The sequence below is a fragment of the Panthera onca genome, chromosome B1, assembly GCF_046562875.1.
Source record: "Panthera onca isolate mPanOnc1 chromosome B1, mPanOnc1 haplotype 2, whole genome shotgun sequence".
NCBI lineage: Eukaryota > Metazoa > Chordata > Mammalia > Carnivora > Felidae > Panthera > Panthera onca.
The window spans coordinates 61,313,403-61,337,576 of NC_138342.1; the positions used below are offsets into that span (position 1 = coordinate 61,313,403).

Genomic DNA, 24,174 nt, shown 5'->3' on the forward strand with positions numbered 1-24,174 from the left:
CACAACTTGACATGTCTGGCAAGAAAACTACCCTTGATGTTTGGTTTTAAAAAGGGCACTGGATGATGGAAATTTAACAACAGTGATGCAACTCTGGCCAAGAAGATACATAAATATTGTGTGCTGCTAACGAGGTGGGCAGTATGGTGATGCAGCGGTGACCCAAGCCTGGCTAACACTTCCCTGCAGCCATTCCATTTTCCTTCATTCCTGCTGGAACACTAAACAGGAACATCCAACTGATTCATTGTTCATGCATTTTAACCTTTTCTGACTTCATCCTCAGAGAAGTTTCTTTCTTATACATACGAAAAAAAAAAAAAAGTCAAATTCTACAACACAGCTACGCACCCCTCTCAGTCCTCGCGCTTAAATAACATCTCCCAGAGCTGCTTCCTCAGGACAGCTGTCCAGAACCACACAACGTGAGGGGTAAGAATGTAGAGAGAACACAATATTCAGTATCTTGGAAGACAATTTTATTCTTCTTGCTGACATCCCTTGCAACATTTTATTAACTAGTGAAAAGTGACAATCAGACATAATTTTGTTTTCAAACTGCTTTCAAAAAGCAGTAAGAAAGTAGCTATTTAGAAAAAGGAGGCCCATCCATCTGCTTAAAGAAACAGACAAATTATGAAAAGTGAGAATCCCATCACATTGGAAATACATGATCAAAGCTCAGGCTTACGAACATTCAAACAGGCTCTCTTCAAACCACATTTCTCCATTTCTTTTCGAATAATCTTTTTTTCTCAGACTCTTCCAGAAGCACTTCATAATAAGCAAAGATGTCTTGCCAGCTCATTTCTTCATAAGCTGAGGTATGACAACATTGCCACATGTTGTGCTAAGAAGCTGGAACTAAAGCCCAAGGATAGGGCTTGACCTCTGAGACCAACTATCTTTGAGACAAAGCTTAGAGAGAGTCAAGGCAAATGATGAAGGGAAGTGAATGCAAGCCTATTACCCACTTTACCAAAACCAGCTCCAGAGGGGCCTTCCTGCCCCCCACTTCACAAGATTGAAAAGTTTAATGAGGAAAGAACCTGTATTGTTCCTAAAATAATACAATCCTTTTACTTTGTTTTTTAACGTACAGCTCTTCGAGAATTTCGTTTTTAAGAAATCATCTGTAAGGGAAGAAGAATACATGTACTTAATTCAAACACTGGTTTTTAACACCCCCATGATAAGCAAATGACTAAAACATCAGGCCAGGTTTACAAGCTCCAGACAACCCTTGCATTAGGGAAAATTGGGTTTGGTTTCAGGGACAGCAGAAAGGACTCCTGCTTTCTCATGTCCCTCCCCTCACCTATGGGCTCACCATTGCCTGAAATAAACTCTGCAGGTGTCCTTTGCCTTCATTATCTGTCTTCTCAGGTTGAAAATGTGCTGGGCCTGCCTCACTATCACTCTTTCCAGACACTGTGTAAGTGAAGAGATAACACTTTGCCCTGAGAATAGGTTTTAATAAGGGACAAAGGACACGGGGCAAGAGTAGATTAGCTCTCATACAAACAATTCAAAATAAATACCTAAGAGTGACGCGAGTCTGACACAAATGACAATCATTTGCCGGATGTCTGTCAGAACATATTCCGTACGTACAAATGTTAAAGATGTCACCATGTTCTGTGAGAAATACCAGCACACACCCACAGACGTCGCCAACAACAAACTAGCAAAACTTTCACAGCATGGTGGAATCCACTCTTCTGCTTACTTACTTTTAACCCAGGTTTCTGATCCTCGTCGTGTATTTCTCTGGGTTAGCAGCACTCATTACTGTAGTATAAATTGTATAGCTGAAAATGATGAGAGGAATTTTTATATACATATAATTTCCTCTAATATTCCAAAGAGGAAAAAAAAAACACCAAGCCCTTCCCTAATTGTCCCCATTGTCCTCAGGACCCAAGACAATAATACAAATAGAAGCCCATATATGTCAGAATATTTAAAATTTATAACGCAAGTGATCACACAGTGTCCTTCCTATTTTGACAATACTATGGAAGGCCAAGTTCAAATTTAAAATGCTCAGACTCCTCAGAGTTCCACACTGTGGCAGTGAGGGATGCCAGCTCTTGTGGCCCTCACCCCTTGCTCTGCCCGATCCCACAAGTGGCACGTATGTGGACACCTTAGCCTTTGCATTCAGGCTTCAAGCATGACCCCAGGGAAAAGCCATCCCTTGGCCACCCACCAAGCACAGATATCCACAGTGGCTGCACACTGCCATCAGGAGAACACCACCCAGGACAGTGGACCACACAGGCCTGGAGCTCTTTGGGCTGAGAATTCCAGGGTACTAGGTAGTTGGGCCAGACTAGCTGGGCAAATGCTCCTGGCCCAGTGGACTCCTTACATCAAGCGACGGTCAGAGGAAGGCCAGAGCGGAGCCTCTAAATCTCAGGGATCACATCTTACCCAGATCTAAGGATGCAAAGTGCAATGTCATTTACTCAACATACTGCACAGCAAGAGACCTGAACAACATGAGCACACATGCATGCATGCACACACACAATAGGACCCCTTTCCCTGACTCCCTTCATCATCTACCTCTTGTCCCAATCACCAGCTGAGATGCATGCTCAAAGCATTTGGAGCTGGGTTGTTGCAGAACTATTGGCCCTGGGGCCCACAGATAAATTGTACACCTGGCTGAAGACAGCACTATGAGTGCATGCAGAGCTAGTCCAAGGGAATTCAGCAGCTTATTTGCTTTGGCCATAATTCTATTCTCCATCACTACTTTATTTATTTATTTATTTATTTATTTATTTATTTATAAGTTTATTTATTTGTTTTGAGAGAGACAGAGACAACACAAGTGGGAGAGGGGCAGAGAGGGAGACAGAGAATCCCAAGCAGGCTCTGCACTGTCAGCACAGAGCCTGACGTGGGGCTCGAACTCATGGAACCGTGAGATCGTGACATGAGCTGAAACCAGGAGTCAGATGCTTAACCGGCTGAGCCACCCAGGAGCCCCTCCTTCACTACTTTAATATTTTCTCTGCTTACAGCCACCTCAGAGGATGGAGATCGATTGCAAGTGAGTGTGATTTTGTAGCACAGCACAAGGTGGCAGCATAGAGCTAACGGCTTCTGTTCAGACTTCTTTCTGTTAACTTTACACAGGGAAGAGCTTCCATTGCCAGGAATCATTCTAAGCAAAGGGCCTGAGAGTCAGTGATCTGTGTTAATTCTGGCTCAATGGTGGTTATTCTTTAAATGCAGGTCCTCTCGGGTTTTCAGTTATACAACAGAGAAAAATGTTCCTTGGTTAACTGTTTACAATTTCTAATTCTATTTTGACAAAATATTTCCTAAGCCATTTAAACATTGATAGCCTTTAACTCAGTAACTCTACTCTGAATTCTGGGAATTCAACCAGGGAAAAGAATCCAAAGGTGGGGCGGTGGGGAAGGGGGATGTACAAATACATGTATTTCATAATTTTAATAGGGGAAAAACTAACAACTAGAGAATGCTTAACTCAACTACACTATATTCAGTTGGCTATGGGGCACATGTTTAAAATGACCAGGGCTGTTCATGGCATGAGCAATGTTTTTTTAAAAATAAATATAATTTTATTTTTATTTTATTTTATTATAATAGTAATTTTTATTATATTTTATTATCATAATAGTATTTTATTATAATAGTAATTTTTTAAAGATATAGTTATCATTTATATAATTATTTTTAAAACCATAAGAACACCCAAAAAAGAATACCCTATTTTACAAACAAATATTAGAAGGGCAAAACTGTGCCCTACTGGAAGGGATACAGTCAGCTGTAGGTTGGAGCTGGCTCCTACAGGCTGGTGAGGGCCAATTGTTAAACATGTAGGACGTTCAGGAGCCCATCATAAGCTTGAAATACGCTATGTGGGAGTATTGACACCAGGAAGTCAATTAATGCTACAATTCATGGGGGTCTTTGGTTTGTTTTTTGGCCACCCCAAACCCGCTCCCACCCAAAAGCTAGTTTACTAGCATAACCCTGGGTATCACCTATTACCCAAATGGTTCATTTACTGGAGTGGTAAATTACTGGCTAATTTGTTTTTCTGTATTGGCTGTTAGAATATTGCTGACAGAATAAATTTTTTAGTGTTAATCTTTTTATCAGGCCCTACTTACAGAAAAAACTTCCAAGGGACAATTTGAAGATATATTCCTATTATGATACAAAATGAACCACCAGTTTTAAAAATATCATCACAGCTAAGGAATCTTAAAAGTACCTGTATACAAAAGTTATTCTAGAGGCCATCAGGAAAAGTATTTTGTATTCGTGTAAAGGAGGATCATTTCAAAGAAAAAAAAAAAATCAATTGGGTATTTGAAACTAAAAATCACTTTATAGGTTTTGCCTGTATTAGGCTATTTCCTGAAGAGGACCATTTTGATATTCTTGCCTTGGAGAAAGCAAATAAAATAACGATGGGAGGGTAGGAAATGCTGGGTTTGGGAATTTATTGAAGTAAAAGGAGATAAAACTGTTTTGACTTGCAGATGCTTCCTCTTTCATTTCATTAAATTAAGCCCCACCTCACTAAGCAAAAAAAAAAGTGTCTGCACCCCCATGAGCTAGTCCTGGGTGAGGGTAAGACAATAAAGCATCACCTTGAATGGTGATAAAAAGTAGGCTGTTGACCTAGCCAGCTTTGCTGTGATGGAGACAGTGGACCTTCAGAGTTTCCTGTGTAAGTCTTGTGGCTGCCTCTCAGATTTAATGAAGAGCTTCCTGTGACAGTGGCAGCTACGGCCCAGAGTTTCACTTCAGAAGACTATGTGGGTAAAACCCTGGGTTGTTAGACCCAAGAAGCCAGTGCTCACAGGATGCTACTATCAAGGGCACAGGCTAACAACGAAACAATAGCATAGATGCTAATTTATCTGTGGACTGAGCCATGGTGGTAACAGAAAGTTTTAGGAAGTTAAAGGGAAGCCAACAGCGTCTACAGTTTAGTTTAGTTTAGTTTTTTTTTTTTTTTAACTTTTAGTTTATTTATTTTGAGAGAGAGAGAATCCCAAGTAAGCTCCATGCTGTCAGCGCAGAGTCCAAAGCAGGGTTCAATCCCATGAACCATGAGATCATGATCTGAGCAGAGATCAAGAGTCAGATGCTTAACTGACTGACACACCCAGGTGCCCCTAAAGTTTAGTTTTAACAGAGTGAAATTATGGCGCTCATAACCAGTGAAGGCAGTCCCAACTACCAGACTGACTCAGGATGAACACATCTCTGCCCTCTTCCTTCCGGATCCCGCTATCCTCTTTACCTTTGTTTTTCTTTATGGACTTCTCACCTGACTTATGATATATTTGTTTACCTCCCCCTCCCCACCTCCTCCCTACTTCCCCCCAGTAAAATGCTAGTTCCATGAGAGCAGACAACTTGTTTGATTCACTGGTGTGTCCACAGCACCTAGAAAGCCTGACTTGTAGAGGCCCCCAGAACCCCCATTCTGGGGTGACGTATGAACAGATGTGTTTAAGTGTCACTTACTTGTTACAAACCGGAAACACTGACAAAACCTGCATAGGAAACAATCATATTACAAAGACTATTAAAAAGGTAGAAGAAATACATGTAGAATATCTCTAGGAAGAATAAAAGCACTTAGCACTCTAGCATGTCTTGGGGTCTACAGAGTTAGACTTTTGAATCCTTTCTCCCTTTAAACAGTGAACATATATACAACTGTGTCTTTTTTTAATTTTTATTATTACTTTTTTAATTTTTTTATTACTTTAAAAAATTTTTTAACGTTTATTTATTATTGAGAGACAGAGAGAGACAGAGCGTGAGCAGGGGAAGCGCAGAGGGAGAGGGAGACACAGAATCTGAAGCAGGTTCCAGGCTCTGAGCTGTCAGCACAGAGCCCAATGAGGGGCTTGAACTCACAAGCTGTGAGATCATGACCTGAGCTGAAGTCGGAGGCTCATCAGACTAAGCCACCCAGGCACCCCCAACTGTGCCTTTTTTTAACATGCAGAAACACTTGGGTGAAGATGAATACTTTTTAGCCTATACTGACGCAAGTTCACAAAATGTCATCTTTTTTTTTTTTTTAATTCATCTGGCTTTTAAAAAATGTTTTCAACCAGGTGAAACTGACTCCAACACTTTAATCACTATTAACAAAGACAACAAACATCCAGGGTAAAAGCTGGACATCACGCCCCCTGGAAATTACCTGGAAGAGGGTCTCCAGGCTGAGGTTTTCCTGGCCTGTGGCATTAAGCGCTTTCATGGCAGGCGTCCTGTAAGGAGAATGTTCAGAGGTTACTGGGCACCTCAGGTAACCCTGAATCCCACCAGCTCTCATACCAGGAGGCTCAAGATAAGACCTGACTGCATGATCTCCTTTCACCAAAAAAAGGTTCCAGCCCTCAAACATGCTTCCTGCCTAATCTCAGACCACCATGGCAAAATTAATTCAACAGCCAGGCCTACTGGTACCATCTGCTCAAGGAAGCTGGGATGGTGAAAATGTGTTGCATAAATAGTTGTCCCAAACACGTGGGGCGGTAAAGCCAGGGGGAAATACATAACTACCTGCTCTTTGGGGATGCAATGACTTACAAAACTTTCTAAATGAGAAGGGCCAAAGAAAGCCCCTAACTGGTTTATTTATTTCATTAAGGGACATGTTTTCCTTCCAAAAAAGGCTTACATAGAAAAACCACGAACCTTGTTCTGTCCTTTCCTTTTACACATGAGTAGAGAGAGTCTCAAGAGGCAACCCAGTGAGTCATTAACAGAGCTGGTGATGGAACACAGGCCTCCTGACCCTGAGGCCAGGGCAAGTCTTACCCTCCAACACCCAACCAACCGCTAAGACCCTCCACTACACATTACACTCTCCCATCCTGGCCAAGACACTGGTGAGGGGGCCCAGGTACACGTTCTGGGAGGGGACAGCACCTGCAGTCCTCTCCAGTTCTTGTCATAAAAATGGCACATCTGGGGTGCATGGGTGGCTCAGTCAGTTAAACATCCCACTTCGGCTCAGGTCATGATCTCATGGTTCGTGAGTTCAAACCCCACATTGGGATCTCTGCTGTCAGCAGGGAGTCTGCTGTCCCCCCCACTCCCCACCTCTACCCCTTTCCTGCTCTCTCTCTCAAAAATAATAAACTTTTTTTTTTAAAGGACACATTCCGTTAAAAAAAAATTAAAAAAAAAGGGGGGAGCTTGGGTTGCTCAGTCGGCTAAGCGTCCAACTTCCTCTCAGGTCATGATCTCGCAGTCTGTGTGTTCGAGCCCTGCGTCGGGCTCTGTGCTGACAGCTCAGAGCCTGGAGCCTGTTTCAGATTCTGTGTCTCCCTTTCTCTCTGACCCTCCCCTATTCATGCTCTGTCTCTCTCTGTCTCAAAAATAAATAAATGTTAAAAAAAAAAAAAAAAAAAAAAAAAAAAAAGGACACATTCTCCTGACCCCAAGAAAGCACTGTAAAGCAGAAAGTGTATAGATGCCTACCTTCGGTCATCTTTCTCAGGTGCTGGCTTCCAGTGGTCATAATTTGTCTCAACTCGGAACCACCTACAACAAAGCACAGCATCTTGTCTTACCCAAGGTCATCTGGCACACAGCTGAAGAAGAAATATATGAAAACAAAAACAATACCTCTAGTTTCATCAATTGAAAAAATTCTTGATACAAAATGAGTTCTCATTCTACTCACGCTCCATTTAAAGGATCTAGAGGCCAAATGTCTGCGGGGCCATTTCTGTTCCTCGTGATGACCATTCCTTCCCGAGGGGACGCACCACCAACAATATAATAAGCACAAGCAATAAGGGGTGTGTTGGCCAATTTATAAACAGCTGCGTCAAAGTTTTCCGACTCACTCAGGGTCTGAACAAAGAGACAAACCCACATTAGCATTACCACACACGGCAGTTATCTGCCACACCAACTGATGGACAAATGGGCCAAAGCACATTCTCCTGATATATTAAGCCATGGCTACCATCTTAACCCGCTCTGACCTCCTCCTCCTCCTGTCATCAGGGCTCCTGCGAGGTCATCAGTGGGCAGCCAACAGCAGCAGGATTTTTTCTCACAACTGGAAAGACCTGCTGACAAGTTCTAGGCCTGGCTCACCAAACACGGGCTGTGTGCTTTCTAGGCAGGTCACCTTCACAAAGTCTCCCCATGTTTCCTCACCCACTTGTTCTTTCAACAGGTACTTCTGAATACCTACTATGTGCTAGGCACAGTGCTGGTGTGGGGAACAGAGCAGTGAATATGACTGACCAAACCTTGTTCACTCCAAACTTCCAAGGATGACAGGAAAGTCAATGGGCAGTGCTGACACAAGGTAAGAAGTGTCAACATAGGAGAAGGAGTTGCTACAAAAGCCATAGCAGGGGACCCAGCCTCACCCAGGGCATCAAGGAAGTATTCCAGGGAGGTATTGCACAATCTGAGGCCAAAGGGACAAATGGAAGTCAGGCTGGCAGAAAGTCATAGTTGTGGGGTTGGGCAGCTCTAGCTTGATGGAAGAGTTGGCAAAGTCTTGGAGATGAAAGATAGCATGCTGCATCAGAGCAGGGTGTGCTGATACTCCTACCCCCGGGGGTTCGTGAAGACTTCCAAAGGTCTGTGGCATGGACCATTAAGGGGATCACTTTCCATATCTTCAGCTTCCATAGGTGCTCCTTGCTTAAGCCAATCTGCTCAAGAACGGTCCTGTGGTATGGGGCCTGCCCTTCCCACCTGCATCTTCAAAATCACTCTGTACCATTTTTGGAAAGTACGTTTTCTGCTCACCCATCCCGAATATGGCCAAGGCACTGTGTCAGGGGTGGGGGTGGGGGTAAAGTCAAACAAAAGAACTATTCAAAATATTAGTGTCTGCAAAGGTGCCATCATTCAGCACCATAAACCATCAAGTCACGGCAGGGTTTTGTGGACTTTCCCCTGCCGTACACACATTCCTGCTAGGGTGAGGTATTTAGGCTTGAACTGGTTTGTTCTGAACTCAGCAAAATTCTAGCGAGGCAGTGATGGAACATTGTTTTATGTTGCCTATACCATCCCACGATTACTATCAAGTAATTCGTTGCCTCTAACAGAGTCCTACGAGAAAAAAAGCAAAGAACGTCAGTAAGAAACGCCGGTGGCAGTGGTGACTTACTTCATTCAGGTGGCAAAAGTCAGGATGAAACATGTACCTCATCTGTTTGGTTCAGGAAATGAAGGAAATGGTCACTGACTGCTAAAGGGTAATGAAAATGTTCTAAAATTGATTGTAGAGATGGTTGCACAACTCTGAATGTACTAAAAACCAGGAAGTTGTATACTTCAAGTAGATGAATTATACAGCAGGTGAATCGTACGGCATTGCATCTCAATTAAATACATCTACCTTACGACCCAGCAGTTCTACTCTTAAGTACTTACTCAACTGAAATGGACATACATGTTTACAAAAAGACTTGTACAAGATTTTCTACAGCAGGCTTACTCATAGTAGCCCAATACTGGAAACAGCCCAATGCCCATCAACTGGAAAATGAATAAATTGTGTCATATTCACACAACTGAATGATCTTCAGCAATAGAAAGAAATGAGCTAGTGATACAAACAACATGGATGAATTTGAAAAACATTAGGCTGAGTGAAAGAAAGAGTCCGTACTCCAGGATTTCATTTCTATGCGTTCTAGAACAGGCAAACTTGTCTGTGGTGATAGAGGTCAGTGTGGTTTCATTGAGGGAGGGTGTCAGAGGAGGTTAGGAATTGGCTAGAATGGAGCAGGAGGGAAGTTTCCAGGGACTGGGGGATGTTCTGTACCTTGTTTTGTTGGTACTTACATGGATGGATAAACGAGTATGTACAGCTGTCAAAACACATTGAACCAAACCCTTAAGATCTGTGCATTTCACTGTATGTAAATTACATCTAAAACATTTAAAAATCATTTTGGTGTTTGGATTTCACCAGGTGGATGTAAATTCCAGTTTTATTTTTAAATGGCAACATTTACAATACACTGGATTTTTTGCAGCTTTTTAATCTTATGATGAAAAGTTTTAGAGGCCATCTTAAAAATGTGTGAAGGATGCATAGTTCGTCACCATTTTCAGGAAGTATCCAGGTAAGAAGTTGAGAAGCACTGCAAGTCCGGAGGGGCTAAGGTTATTTAAAGCAAGGGGAAGAAGGGCCAAAAAAGCTAAAGCTGGGCAGGACCAGATCTGTGCACCAGAGATGAGCTCCTGAAAATGTGTTTACTGTAGTGAAATTAACAATTTATATGTGACCTGGAACTTTGCTGCTTAATAGGTCTTGTCAACCAGACTTTCTTTCTGTTGTATGCAGAACTACTTTCTTAACGCCTTTCTTTGCTTTGCTAATTCTGATATTTGCCCTCTAAAAGGAGGGCACATTGTTATCAGCAGAAAAGCATAATGTCATCTCTTATCTCAATCAGCTATTTAGATAAAACTACAGGCTAAAACTGTGGCCTACAACAAAGATTCTCTCCTTGACCAAACTAGCTAGGATCCTCTGAGCCCCCTTCTTGATAAGGCCTTAACCTTGGCCTATAAGGACTGAACAAACACTAACATAGTTTCTTTTATTTTTTTTCATGGTATTATTCTTGGCTTTATTTTATATTTTTATTATTATGTTTTAAAAATATAATTTATTGTCATATATATATATATATATATACATATATATATATATATACACATACACATATATATATGTATATAATTTATTGTCAAGTCAGCTAACATACAGTGTATACAGGGTGCTCTTGGTTTTGGGGGTAGATTCCTGTGATTCATCACTTACATACAACACCCAGTGCTCATCCCAACAAGTGCCCTCCTCAATGCCCATCACCCATTTTCCCCTCTCCCCTGCCCCCCCACCAACCCTCAGTTTGTTCTCTGTATTTAAGAGTCTCCTATAGCTTGCATCTCTGTGTGTTTATAACTGTTTTTTTTCCCCTTCCCTTCCCCCATAGTCTTCTGTTCAGTTTCTCAAATTCTACATATGAGTGAAGACATGTGATAACTGTCTTTCTCTGACTGACTTATTTCACTTAGCATAATACCCTCCAGTTCCATCCACATTGTTGCAAATGGCAAGATTTCATTACTCTTCATTGCTGAGTTGTATATATCCCGTTGTATATATACACTACATCTTATTTATCCACTCATCAGAAAATTAACATAGTTTCTAACAGCTCAAGGCTACATCCCTAAGGTGACCCTAGCCCCTCTTATAGCGCTGCCTGAGAAAATAAGGCTGCCCAAAGAATTTACTATTTGTTCCAGACAACACTTAAAACTAGGGCCCCTGTTGTCCAGTCTCTGCAGGAGGGTAGGAAGCTAACTTTGAAAAGCATCAGTTAGGAATCTCAGATAGGCTTCTCTTGGACAACCCCTCTCTTCCACTTTTTGTGTAAAGTTTCACTTCTCTGACTCTACTGAGCCCCTGTTGACACCCCTCTCAGTTTCCTCATTTTCCCTTTAAAACACCCAGTCACCTCTGTATAAGTCAAAGTTGAGTTCAGTTCACATTGGACACTTTTCCCTACTGCAACAGTATAGTATACTACTGATTAAAATCTATCTTGATCACTTATTTATGTCTTTAACTGACATATAACATTATTTTTTTTTAATGTTTATTCATTTTTTGAGAGAGAGAGAGAGAGAGAGAGAGAGACACAGAGCACAAGTGGGAGATGGGCAGAGGGAGAGGGAGACACGGAACCCAAAGAAGGCTCCAGGCTCGGAGCTGTCAGCACAGACATATAACATTGTATTTGGTTTCAGGCATACAATGTAATAATTCAATATTTGCATATATTGCAAAATGATCACCACAATAACTAACATCTGTCACTATACATAGTTACCAAATTTTTTTTCCCTTGTATGAGGACTTTTAAGATCTACCCTTAACAACTTTCAACTATTCAATACAGTATTATTAACTATAGTGGCCATGCTGCAGGTTGCATGCCCATGATTTATTTTATAATTGGAAATTTATAATTCATAACTACTCCTTTAATTAGTGTCCAGCCCTGTTTATCTTTGATACTTATTATCACAAAGTTTGATATGATTTTGTAATCCTTTTTATTTGCAAACCTTGATTATTCTTTTTAGGAGCTTTCTACATGAAAAATAATATTGTGAAATGACACAGAGCATTACAACACGCACACAGAGGATGAAGTTAGGGTGTGGTGGGCTCAACAGGGGAAGTACTCACAGTGCGGATAAGCCAGCTGACCAGGGAGTGTCTCTGAAAAAGGGCAGCGATCACATTCTCCCACCACCAGCCTTCATCTGCCGAGTTGAAGAAGGAACAATAAGTATATATATGAATTGTTGCCCATGTGCCACATTTTAAAGTTCCTTAAATCTTATTTCTTCCCCATAGTACAAGCTGATGAGAGAGAAAAGTTAGTGGATGAGAGTAATTTTATTGGTATGCAGTTTTCAAAGATAAAGCCCAAATTTCATGACACACATAAAAATATGTAATATATATGTTACATATTACACATATTACAAATTTCCAGGGATTTGGAAATGTTCTGTGTGTATGTACATGCATACATGAAATTCTGTATATATATACTTTATATATATATATATATATATATAATCTTTCATGCCTAGAAACAATGATAATTGTGTTAAAGGAACTAATTCTACTAACTATCCCAAGCAAAACAGAATTACGTAGCTATCAAGAGAAGTGGCTCAATAAGGGATTAGAATATATATCTTTCAGAACTTTAAGTTTGATTTGGGCTCACATTTTAAAAAGTATACAAATTTACAATCATTCTCCAAAATTATTTTTTTAACATCTTAAAAAATCATTGAGGATTTATTTCCTAAGAGAACTCTTCATTCAAGACATAAGCACTGATCATTTGCTATGTGCCATATTGTGATCTAGTCCAGATCCCTGGAATTTAACAGTGAAATTAGTGTGCTGTTAAGCAAACAAGATTTTGATAACTATTATAAAAGAAATAAAACAGAATAATATAATCATGAGTGATGAGGGAGGATTCTTTGAGGAATGTTAAAGATAGCCTCTCTGTGTTGTAGACATTTGCTCTAAGACGGACAGAACATTCCAGATAGAAGGCTTGGTTGGCTGTCAGGGCCCTAAGGTGAGGACAAGCTTGGGAGATACCAGAAAAAGAAAAATGCTGGTGCCGTGAGGGAGAAGGAGACAGGCACAAAATAAGGTGTAGCAGGTGGCCACATAGAGTTTTGAGGGTAAGAGTCGGGACTCTGGATTTGTTATAAGTGAAATGGAAATTCATTACGGGTTTTGAACAGGGGAACAACCTGATCATGCCCTCTGTTGGGAAGAGAAAGAATTATAGGACAGTGAGAAGCAGTGAGACCACACGAACCTCGACTACAGCAGTTCAGGTGTGAACCTGAATGGCTAGCCGAGCAGTGGAGGTGGAGAAAATGGCCAGGGACAATCTAGTTTTGTTGGTAGAGCTGACAAGACCCAGAGAGTGAGGGATCAAAAAATCCTCCCGGTACAATCAGTGCAGTACAATTGCCATATCCTGAAGCATGGAAAACCAGGGGAGGAACAGATCTGGGTAGAGCCAGAGTGAGAGCAAGAAAAGGGGAAAAGAAAAAACAAGAGATTGGCTTAGCAAGTCAAGTGTGAGACACCTCGCACCTTGCCGAGAAGGCATCTCCAGTCTGGGGCTCAGAGGTCAGACCCAGAGATGTGACAATGACAACAAATGCATCCATGGCCCTTACTTTGTGCCAAGCATCGCTCTGGGTGCTTCACGTACATGAATCATTTCATCCTCACAGCAGCCACCATCATCCCTGGCTTTCCAGGGGAGGAAACTAAAGCACAGACAGGTTAAGCACCTTGGTTGTGGTCACCAAGCTAGCAAGGGACCGCACCAAGACAAACTGGGCAGGCTGGCTCTGGAGTCAGATCTTAACTGCCAGGTGGTTTGTTAAGCCTCCCCAAACTCTATTCCATTTGTTAGCCCCCCTCCTATCCATACCTTTTCCCATTATGGCACTCTCCATAATGTCCAGAAACCTGAGTATCTCACTTCTATTAACCAAGAGATGTTATCTTATTGTTCAGGAATTTTAACTCAATCTTAGCAGATTAAAATATAACTACTTTTCACTAAAATGATAAAATAAGTTTTGAAAAAGCAGTTTGACAGTATTTAGTTAAACTTACGTGTCACAAGAATAACTCAGTTATTTTTAAACTACTTGTACATTAGGTTCTACCAATCAGTTTGTTAAACAATTTGAGTCACAAGATGATGGAAACAAAGCCCAGCTTTTAAATAAATATACACTTGTTTACAGCCATTTTTACTAAGGTTTTACTAAGGTAGAACCTTAGTAACTGTCATGCTGTGGTTTGAGTACCACTGATTGAGAACCTGTCTCACTCATAAAAGACTTTTGGGAAAATGCTGAAGAAACCCATTAGGATAAAGAACTAACTACTGAGCATTGATAGACTCAACCAGCATCTTCCTGTTAGAGACTTATGTAAAAAGGTAAGAACAGACCTAACTAAAGGAAACAACAACGTGAAGTCAATCAGGGTTTCATCAGATGACCAACACTAAACTTTCTTTCTTCTTAGCTCAGCTGCAAGTTCCTGAGGACGGAGACATGAGTTTGTTGAACTGTGGGTTTCCCAGAGAACTGAATGAGATCCCCTGAGCCTTGGGGAACGGCAGTACAGTCATATAACAAACAGCAACTGGGCAGGACCCACGCGATCAGTTTGAGAAGCACCTCTCCTGCTTACCAGCTGTCACTTCACATCACAGCCTGTTTCTTCCTCCGCATAATGAATGGGGCTAAAAATATCAGCCCTGCCTATCTAACAGGACGGTTGTGAGGTCTACTGAGAAAACGTACAAGAAAATGCACAGTGAACTACAGAGTGCTTTATAGACGTTGCCTGTACAACAGCAACACATACCCTCTGGATTACCATGACAGCTTCCTAACAGTCTTCTGCTTCCACGTTAACCCAACACAATCCAGCTTCTAGATATCTAGCAGCCAAAGTGATAGTTGGAAATATAAATCAGATCTGTTCACGTCCTGGCCTAAAATTCTCCTCGGGCTTCCATTACACTTAAAATCCAAGCTCTTCGTCGTGACCCTCACCACGGCCTCAGCCTTCATCTCCACCTCCAATGTCAGTCCCCCATGCTGTAACTACACTACCCTCTCTTGTTTCTAGAATCCGCCAGGGATGTTTTGTTTCTAGAATTTCCCCAGCTTCTGCAGACCTGGCTCCTGGATTCCATTACCTGTAATAACGGCCCAACCCCCTCCCTTGTTATCTATTACATTTTCTAGTTTTCCTTGCTTTGTAGCACTTAACACTACCTGAAATCATCTTCACTGCTTTTATGCACACTGTCTCTTTCCCCCAACTAGAATGGAAGTACCGGTTAGGTAGTGTAGTAGGTGTTTGTCCATACTTTCAGGTGGGGGAGCAAATGAAGCATACTTGGATAGAATTGACCAGGACTATGGCTGAAAACGCTCAGGGATTTGTTTTGATTACCTCGTTCATTGCCAGAAATTGTAAACTTGTGTGGACTCTGACCGGTCCATAATCCTACATAGCCAATAAACGTGGTTCCCGTGAATGCAACCTGAAATCAAGAGGTAAGGCATCACTTTGCCAATCCAGCCAAATACACACTGAAATCATCTGTTTTGTCTCACGCATGGATTTTTTTCTTGTAAGTTCCAACATAATAAAATCTCTCAAAGAGCCTTTCGGAAGGTATAACCTTGGGATTCCATGAATAGAAGTCAATGGATCTGTGATCTTGAAAAGGGGAAAAAAAGGTGCAGCTTTATTTTCACCCATTCCTGAGATTTCCCTCCCTCAGTAAGGGATGCATGCCAACAAATCATGAGGTCATAGCAGTGCCTAGGATTCTGCCACCTGTAGACACTGCAGATATTTTCACATATATAATATAATAGTGTCATACCTATCTTGATATAATTACATATCCTGAAATACCACTCATACCTCTCACTACCCTGAAATTATGGTAGTTATTAGACACACTGCTAACATTTACTAATTAATGTGTTGAGAAAAATGTTTAAATGGCTTAAAAAATTTGTTTTAATGTTAAAATGGCTACATTTTAATGTAACTGGTTTTTTTTGTAATCCATGCATTTTATTTTATGTACTATAAGACATTCTGAGAAGGGATCACAGGCTTCACCAAAGGGGATCATACCCCAAAAAGACTGAGAAACTCCAACCCTGAAATGGCAAATGGGTTCTGATTAAAAACTTGTATTGATTTGATTATAAGAGATAAATATCATGCATCTTGTAAGCTCTGTGAGGTAAGGGGAAGTGAAACTGTTTGTAATAATCATATTTAAATTTTAAATATTAAAAAATTTATTTTATATGTATCTCTCATTTAATCCTCATGATTATCCCATGAATTATAGGGATCACTCCCACTTTAAATTTAGGTAGTGAGTTCCAATGAGAAACAAACAGGCCTAGGTTAATATTTTTCCTTAGAAAGCTAAATCTTAAGGGGTGCCCAGTGGATCATTTGACTCTTGATCTCAGGATTGTAAGGTCAATCCCCACATTGGGCATGGAGCCTACTTTAAAAAAAAAAAAAAAGAAAAGAAAGAAAGCTGAATCTTAAGTCTGTAATTTTTAAAATTTCTTATTTCTATCTCATCTGGTTGGGGTTTTTTGGTTTTGTTTTTATTTTTTAATTATTTTTTAATATTTTATTTTATTTTTGAAACAGAGAGAGACAGAGCATGAACGGGGGAGGGTCAGAGAGAGAGGGAGACACAGAATCTGAAGCAGGCTCCAGGTTCTGAGCTGTCAGCACAGAGCCCGACGTGGGGCTCGAACTCAAGGACTGTGAGATCATGACCTGAGCCGAAGTAGGAAGTTCAACCTACTGAGTCACCCAGGCACCCCTATTTTTAAATTTTTTTTAACATTTATTCATTTTTGAGAGACAGAGCGTGAGCGGGGGAGGGGCAGAGAGAGCAAGGGAGAGACAGAATCCAAGGCAGCTCTAGGCTCTGAGCTGTCAGCACGGGGGCCCCGGGGGAGGGGGGGGGAGGGGGCTCGAACTCACTGACTGACCTGACCTGAGCCGAAGTCTGACGCTTAACCAACTGAGTCATCCAGGTGCCCCATCTACCTCATCTGGTTGTAAAATTAATTTATGATGGCTAAATTGCAAGGGAGAAATGCACTGGCCTTATAAATGACCTTTTCCAGACTCATTGAAGGTTTTCCATGAATTCTCCCCATTTCCATTCATGGCAGTAAAAGGGGAATAATCCTACCTCGCCACTAAAAGCCTTTACAAAACATAATTATATGAAGAAGAAAAGTAATTATATTTTCACTTCATTCACATGATACACTGACTCTCACATTAGTGTCACTCTTGAAGGGCTAAGCAAATTAAAGTTTGAAAATTAAAATCACATTGTAGTTTCCAAGGTATTTGATAATACATGATACACTCATGTAATTAAATGTAATACATTTTCCACTCATCTGGAAAATGAGGATGAAAATGTTGACTGTGGCTGCTCACAGGGCTGTGGTGAGGATCTAATGAGAAACGGTATGTGAAAATGATTTAAAAATTATGGCTTGGTTGATTAAGTGTCCCATTTCCACTCAGGTCATGATCTCACAGTGCATGAGTTCGAGCCCTGTATCAGGCTCTCCGCTGTCAGCACAGAGCCTGCTTCAGATCCTCTGTCCTCCCACCTCTCTCTCTGCCCTTCTCCCACTCTCTCTCTCTCAAAAATAAATAAACATTTTTAAAAATTATGAACAGACAAGAATAAGAGATTAATTATTTTGTGGATAACCTGTTCTTAATTTAGCAAAACAATTTCTTGGCCATGAGCCCCTAGCAGAAAGACAACGCTCAAGTGTAAACTGTTTGACTTGGTAATCACAACTTGAGCACTAAGAGTCGAGCCACACCTGCAGGCTTGGTTCTCATGGGAGCTCCAGGATACATAGGAACAAACAAAGCAGTAACAGGGTGAATTCTAGAGGGAGCAATTGGAATAATCTATTTTTGCTGCATTTATTCCTTTGTCTAACTAGAATTTTTGCTCACTGTAAATAATGGAGAGAAGCAGAAAGTAGTCAATGAAAAGAATTATGGTCCCATCATCCAGTAATAACTGCTAACATTTTAGGGGCACTCGTTGGATCAATCGGTTAAGCATCCAACTCTTGATTTTGGCTCAGGTCATGATCTCAAGGTTCATGAATTCAAGTCCCGCATCAGGCTCTGCACTGATAGTGCAGAGCCTGCTTGGGATTCTCTCTCTCCCTCTCTCTCTCTCTGCACCTCTCCTGCTCTCTCTCTCTCTCTCTCTCTCTCAAAATAAATAAATAAACCTTAGAAAACATTTTAGTAGATTTGGAATTCAGTATGCATGTATATTGTCATTGTTACAACTTAAAAACATTTTTGAAGTAATTCTTCAGCTATAAATCAAATTGTTAACAGTGGTGAAGGAATGAAATGAAAAAATGAGAAACTTTCACTTGAAGTATTTCTGCATTTTTTTTTTTGCCTTTTTTTCAGTTTATTCATTTATTCTGAGAGAGAGCACATGTACGTGCATGTACACGCAAGCAGGGAAGGGGCAGAGAGAGAGGGAGACACAGAATCCGAAGCAGGCTCCAGGCTCTGAGCTGTCAGCACAGAGCCTGATGTGGGGCTTGAACTCACAGACAGTGAGATCATGACCTGAGCCGAAGTCAGTCGCTTAACAGACTGAGCCACCCAGGCACCCTGATCCAAGTATAACTTTTAAAGATCATACTTAAGAGAGTGCTGTGGGAGTCTTGTAGAGTGAAGGGCCATTTATTATTTGGCCACTATTTATCAATCATTTTCACATGCTTTGCAGACATTACTTCATGTAACCTTTATAACTACCTCCACAAAGTAATCATTAACCTCTCTGAGCTGTGTCTGCAAAATGGGTCTAAATAATTTCCTGTGTTCTCAAAGGAAGAAGCAGAATTCAAACCAGATTCAGATTCAAATTCAGACTTCAAAGTTGGCTGTTTCTAGGCATTACATCACAGAGCCCCTCCCTATTCCAGAAGCAGTATGAACAAAGAAAGAGCTGACTCAGCAGGGTAAGTGGACGAGGGATCATACCCCAATAGAGATTTCCCTAAGGAAAACTGGTTGACCTCTTTAAGTAGATGCTCAATAATCATAAATGACCCTTCTTCCTAGGAACATAATTGACACAGACCTCTTGCGGTTTTGTTTTTCCAGGAGTTTGATGTCTTTTGTATCTTTGTCTTTTCTTCTTCTTCTTTTTTTTAACATTTATTCATGTTTTTGAGAGCGAGAGAAAGACAGGGCGCAAGCGGGGGGATGCAGAGAGAGACACACACAGAATCTGAAGCAGGCTCCAGGCTCTGAGCTGTCACCACAGAGCCTGATGCGGAGGCTCTCATGAGGCTCTCATGAACTCATGAGCAGCGAGATCATGACCCAAGGTGAAGTCGGACAGTTAACAGACAGCCACCCAGATGCCCCTGATGTCTTTTGTGTCTTACACGTTAACCAGCAGGCCATCCTAATGATTGCTGACTTTGGTTAGCAAGTCTCTCTGACTTCTGAATCTGAATCTTATACTGTACGAACTATACCTGCCCATTCTTTAAGAACTGCACATCCACGGTCAACTTGCGTAAGAAATTTCCAAAAGGATAATCTAGATTCCGGCCATGGTAAATGTGGCCATTGGAGTCTTGAGCCACAATACTGGTGCAGAATCTGAAAAAATAGAAAAGTACAGTATGAATGAAGGAGAAAAATAAGACAAAGGAAAATGAATTTTTCATTAAAAAGATAGATCCTTAAAGTAAAACAATTTTTCTCCTTGTAATAGATACACATGATATATGATCCTAATAGAAGAATATGGATCCAGAATTCAAGATGAAAAGCACAACTGGCACAATTCATCAGTGTTCATTTGGTGTTACTAGACCTTTGCCTTCAGCACAAATGGCATTGAAAACATACTGAAGGAGAATTTCATCCTAAATCTAAATTTGAAACTGACCCATTCTGGGCTCAGCTGGACCCCTGAACTTCGCTTATTCCTCTGCTTGGCAGTGTGTGGTCTATTTAACATACCATTCAAAGCTAATTCAAACTTACTTCTCTTCTATGAATTTCTCAGAGCAAGTACAATGGTCCTTAAACCATTCTGTGCTTGGTCTTTTCTCTGTCCCCTCGGGGCTCCCAGCACAGAGCTAATAAGAGAAAAGGATCCTTTAAGAACCCCCAGCCAGAGAGAAGTATTCTGAGGAAAAGAGGAAGAGCTTTGTTAAGATATCTAAATGTCCAATTCCTCTAAGAATATATAATGTAACTTAAATTACATACAGTGGAAAATACTTACACAGCATGCCCAATTCTGGGAAAAGATACGTATATCCACACAAACAAAACTGAGAGGAAGTACTCTGAAGGGCTTTTGGTCATTTCTAAGTAACAGGATTGTAGTTAATTTTCTTTATACTTTTCTGTATGTACTAATTTTCTATATTGATTACATATTACTTTTATAATAGGAGAAAATAAATGTTACTTAATTTTTTTGTTTGTTTAAAAAAGGAAGTTTGGGGGGGCGCCTAGATGGCTCAGTCAGTTAAGTGTCCAATTTTGGCTCAGGTCGTGATCCCGCGGTTCATGGGTTCAAGCCCCATGTCCAGCTCTGTGCTGACAGCTCAGAGCCTGGAGCCTGCTTTGGATTCTGTGTCTCCCTCTGTCTTTGCTTCTCCCTGCTCAGCCTCTGTCTCTGTCTCTGTCTCTCTCTCAAAAATAAACATTAAAAAAAATTATGGGGTGCCTGAGGGCTCAGTTGGCTGAGCGTCAGACTCGGGCCCAGGTCATGATCTCATGGTTCACAAGTTCAAGCCCCAAATTGCACTCTGTACTGACGGTTCAGAGCCTGGAAGCTGCTTCAGATTCTGTGTCTCCCTCTCTCTCTCTGTCCCTCCTCAGCTCACACTCTGTCTCTCACTCTCTCTCAAATATTAAAAAACAAAAGCAAAAAAGTGTGTGTCTCATCTGTGTGTTTCCTTAAAGAGGGAGACACTCAGTGCTTCTTAACCTAACCTGCCTAGGTGTTCAGGGAAGATGCCAGAGGGCGGTAAAGCTTGGTTATCCCAAGAATACACTCCTCCCCACCCCACCCCATCATCGTATGGCAGTCAGAAGCCATTAAGTATGTTGCTAGATAAGGCTGGTCTGGTGGCAAAACAGTAAATCCTGAAGACAGAAACCAGGTCAATTCCAGGACCTCCTACTAAGCCAGGAAAGACTTAAGACTCTCCCTGAACTTGGTCTGGGATCAACCACACACTCTTAAGTGCTTTCACTTCTGTGTGCCATTTTATCATGCCCACCCTGTGAACCAAATACTGGATCTCACTATTAGCCAGAACAGTGTTCCCTGTGACCCTGACCCTGGAGGGTCCAGCCTCTGACAGAGGAGTCAGGATCTCTAACCATGACCAACACGGAGGGATAAATGCAGAGGGACAAATAAGGACTGGGATGACCCCCTGCATTATAAGGCTGCGGGGTCGCTTGGTTAGACAGTCTGGATGAGAGTGGGGTTAGTTGTAAAAACTTCCTGTTATAGTACCTGTTGAGCAGAGTTTGTAAAGTGGACTAATACCGGTTTGGTGGGGGTAGGAAACAGGGGCTTCAGTTCGAGGAAAAGTTCAATGCTGATTCAGAGAAGCGGCCTTCCTTCTCGAAGCCCATGATCTGCTGCTCAGATTTATCCAGAGGCAAAGAGGAAGCACTGGAGGTTTCAGGACAGCCCAGTCACCACCCTGTTTTTATCGCACTGGAAGTATGTCTCCTCCCGCCCAGATGTGACAGGAGTCCCCGGTGAATCCCAGTTAACCCACGCTAGCGCGGGACACTCACGCGGTGGTCTCGTAAACCAGGTTGAGAAGCAGGCAGTCGGCCAGGTCGCAGTTCAGGACTTCGCACATGCCCCGGATCTCATCTGCGAAGGGCTGGGGCAGGAAGGCAGCCAGCTCCCCGACCACCTTTCCAATCAACGCGTGGACCCACTTGGGGACCCTATTCCTAAAAACGAAGAACCGCAAGGGTGTTTGACCTGCTCAGGGGCCGAAGGGGTGTCAGTGTGTGTGTATCGGTGGTGGGGTGTTTCCTAAAGCTCTTATCGTTAGGGGTGAATGCTAGGTTCCTCCCTTTCCCAGAGGGGCCGACGGCCCAGGGTGCACATCACCCAACCCGCAGCATCCCGGAGGGAAAAAGAAAACTCGGAAAGGGAGGTAGGGCGAGAGAGCGTGGTCCCCAAAGGGGCGGACTTGGGGGGCGAGCGAGCGTGGTCCCCAAAGGAGCGGACTTGGGGGGCTCGCGAGGCTTGCAAGGAAGGTGTGGGCTGAGCTCTCTACTCTGAGTTGAGCAAGCGGGTGACAACCTGAGCACCACCCTGATCCAGAATGGCTGGAGGAAGGGCGTACCACTGGTGACACCAAACTTGAAAGTCAAACCAGCCGCCTCGATCGTCCTCAAGCCTCCTCAAGCCCGACGCCTCCCAGAACAGCAGCAAATGCCAGTTCTCGTCCCCGCTGCCCTTGCACCCTGCTGAGGCCAGTGAGGAGGTTGGGGTGGAGGGCAAGACCGTCACGGAGGGGAGGGGTAAAGCGGCTCGGTTTACAGCCTGGTGGGCAGAGCGCGTGTGGGCTTGCGCACGCGGACCGGTGTCCCGAGGGTCCCCCCTGCGCCCGCGCTCACCCGAGAATGTGTGCCATCGCGGCGCGCACGAAGTCCAGGTCAAAGTGCCGCAGCACCGGCAGCCAGCGCAGCTCGGGCGACACGTCCAGGCTCACGTTGAAGAGCGGCAGGGCTGGGGGCGAAGCAGCCGTCAACACCCCGACCCCGGCCAAAAGTAGAGGCAGCGCCAGCCCCGGGAGCGCACACAGGCCCGCGGCTCGCATGGCTCAGGCTCCGGCGGCCGCCACTAGGACCGCTGCGGCCGGCGTGCCAGGCGCGCCGGGGTAAGAGCTGACGGAGGAGGGGCCGGGGCGGTGCCGAGAGCGCTGGAGGCGGAGTCCGCGCGCGGCCTGGCGGGCCTGGTCCCTCCCGACCGCGAACCGCAAAAGAGCTGTGGGCACCCCCTAGCATCCGCGCTTCCGGCCCCCCATTCCTCCAGCCGCGGCCCGAGTCCCGCCGGGCCGGGCGCCAAACGCTGCAGGCTGCCGGCTTCTCACCCCTCTCCCCCGCCGCATCCCACCCACGTGGGCCCAGGGAGTGTAAACTCCGGCCTGGAGGGGCTGTAACATGATTTTCAGTAGTGAAGAGTTAGCGGGAAATCCTACGGTTGTAAAAAGGGATCTATCCCTCCCTCTCCGCCTTGCTTGCTTATATTTACATTCTTCAAAAGTTTATCTGGATTTAATAAGGGCTAGGAGAATTATTTTATGTTCAACACTCCCACGTCTTTTCAGTTAAAAATTTTTAAAAAGCTTAAAGTCAGTTAACATTTACGTGCCAAATGTTTTTGCTGACTCTGTCTGATTTAACCATAACAACAAGCCAGTGATAGGTTCTACTAACTCATCCCCATTTTCCTGATGAGGAATATGAGGCTTGGAGAGGTTAAGTAATTTTTCTGGATGTCACAGCATTGGTGGGCCTCCACTCCAAGCCAAGGTGTCAGAGTCCAAACTCCTTACCTTCATAATCATTAATCTCACCTCTCCGTTCCCAATATCTGAGAGACAGAAACCTTGTCTTAGGAAAATCACCTGATTCAGCAAGGCTGGGACATCATTATTATTAAAATTTTTTTTTATTTTAATGTTTTTATTTATTTTTGAGGAGAGACAGAGTGCCAGCAGAGGAGGGGCAGAGAGAGAGGGAGACACGGAATCTGAAGCAGGCTCCAGGCTCTGAGCTGTCAGCACAGAGCCCCACCAGGGGCTCAAACTCATGAACCGTGAGATCGTGACCTGAGCTGAAGTCAGATGTTTAACCCA

At 42.8% G+C, this 24,174-nt stretch overlaps 1 protein-coding gene across 2 annotated transcripts; it reads right to left on the bottom strand.

Annotated features, from left to right (window-relative positions):
- Nucleotides 1–464: 464 nt before the first annotated feature.
- On the bottom strand, nt 465–23,221 carry NAAA (N-acylethanolamine acid amidase). 2 transcript variants are annotated; one of them, XM_060654839.3, is made up of 11 exons: nt 22,931–23,220; nt 22,091–22,255; nt 19,789–19,915; nt 15,632–15,722; nt 12,284–12,360; nt 7,718–7,890; nt 7,513–7,575; nt 6,227–6,293; nt 5,536–5,564; nt 1,734–1,811; nt 465–1,133 (listed from the first exon to the last, which is right to left on the bottom strand). In XM_060654839.3, the coding sequence occupies exons 1-10, from the start codon at nt 23,131–23,133 to the stop codon at nt 1,736–1,738; spliced, it is 1,071 nt and encodes a 356-aa protein (XP_060510822.1). In that variant the 5' UTR covers nt 23,134–23,220; the 3' UTR covers nt 465–1,133; nt 1,734–1,735. The 2 variants fall into 2 exon arrangements, with proteins under 2 accessions (XP_060510822.1, XP_078302150.1); XM_078446024.2 differs by lacking the exons at nt 465–1,133; nt 1,734–1,811 and adding an exon at nt 1,855–2,442 and having other exon boundaries at nt 22,931–23,221.
- Between the last annotated feature and the right edge of the window lie 953 nt (nt 23,222–24,174).

What these genes read in the sequence shown, in the direction of transcription:
- NAAA (XM_060654839.3), bottom strand. Translation starts at nt 23,133, where the DNA reads ATGCGAGCCGCGGGCCTGTGTGCGCTCCCGGGGCTGGCGCTGCCTCTA. An exon ending in CTGGTTTACGAGACCACCGC is followed by an intron (nt 19,916 to 22,090) that starts GTGAGTGTCCCG and finishes CTATTTTTTCAG; the next exon opens with ATTCTGCACCAGTATTGTGG. An exon ending in GTGTTTCCGGTTTGTAACAA is followed by an intron (nt 1,812 to 5,535) that starts GTAAGTGACACT and finishes CATCATTTTCAG; the next exon opens with CTATACAATTTATACTACAG.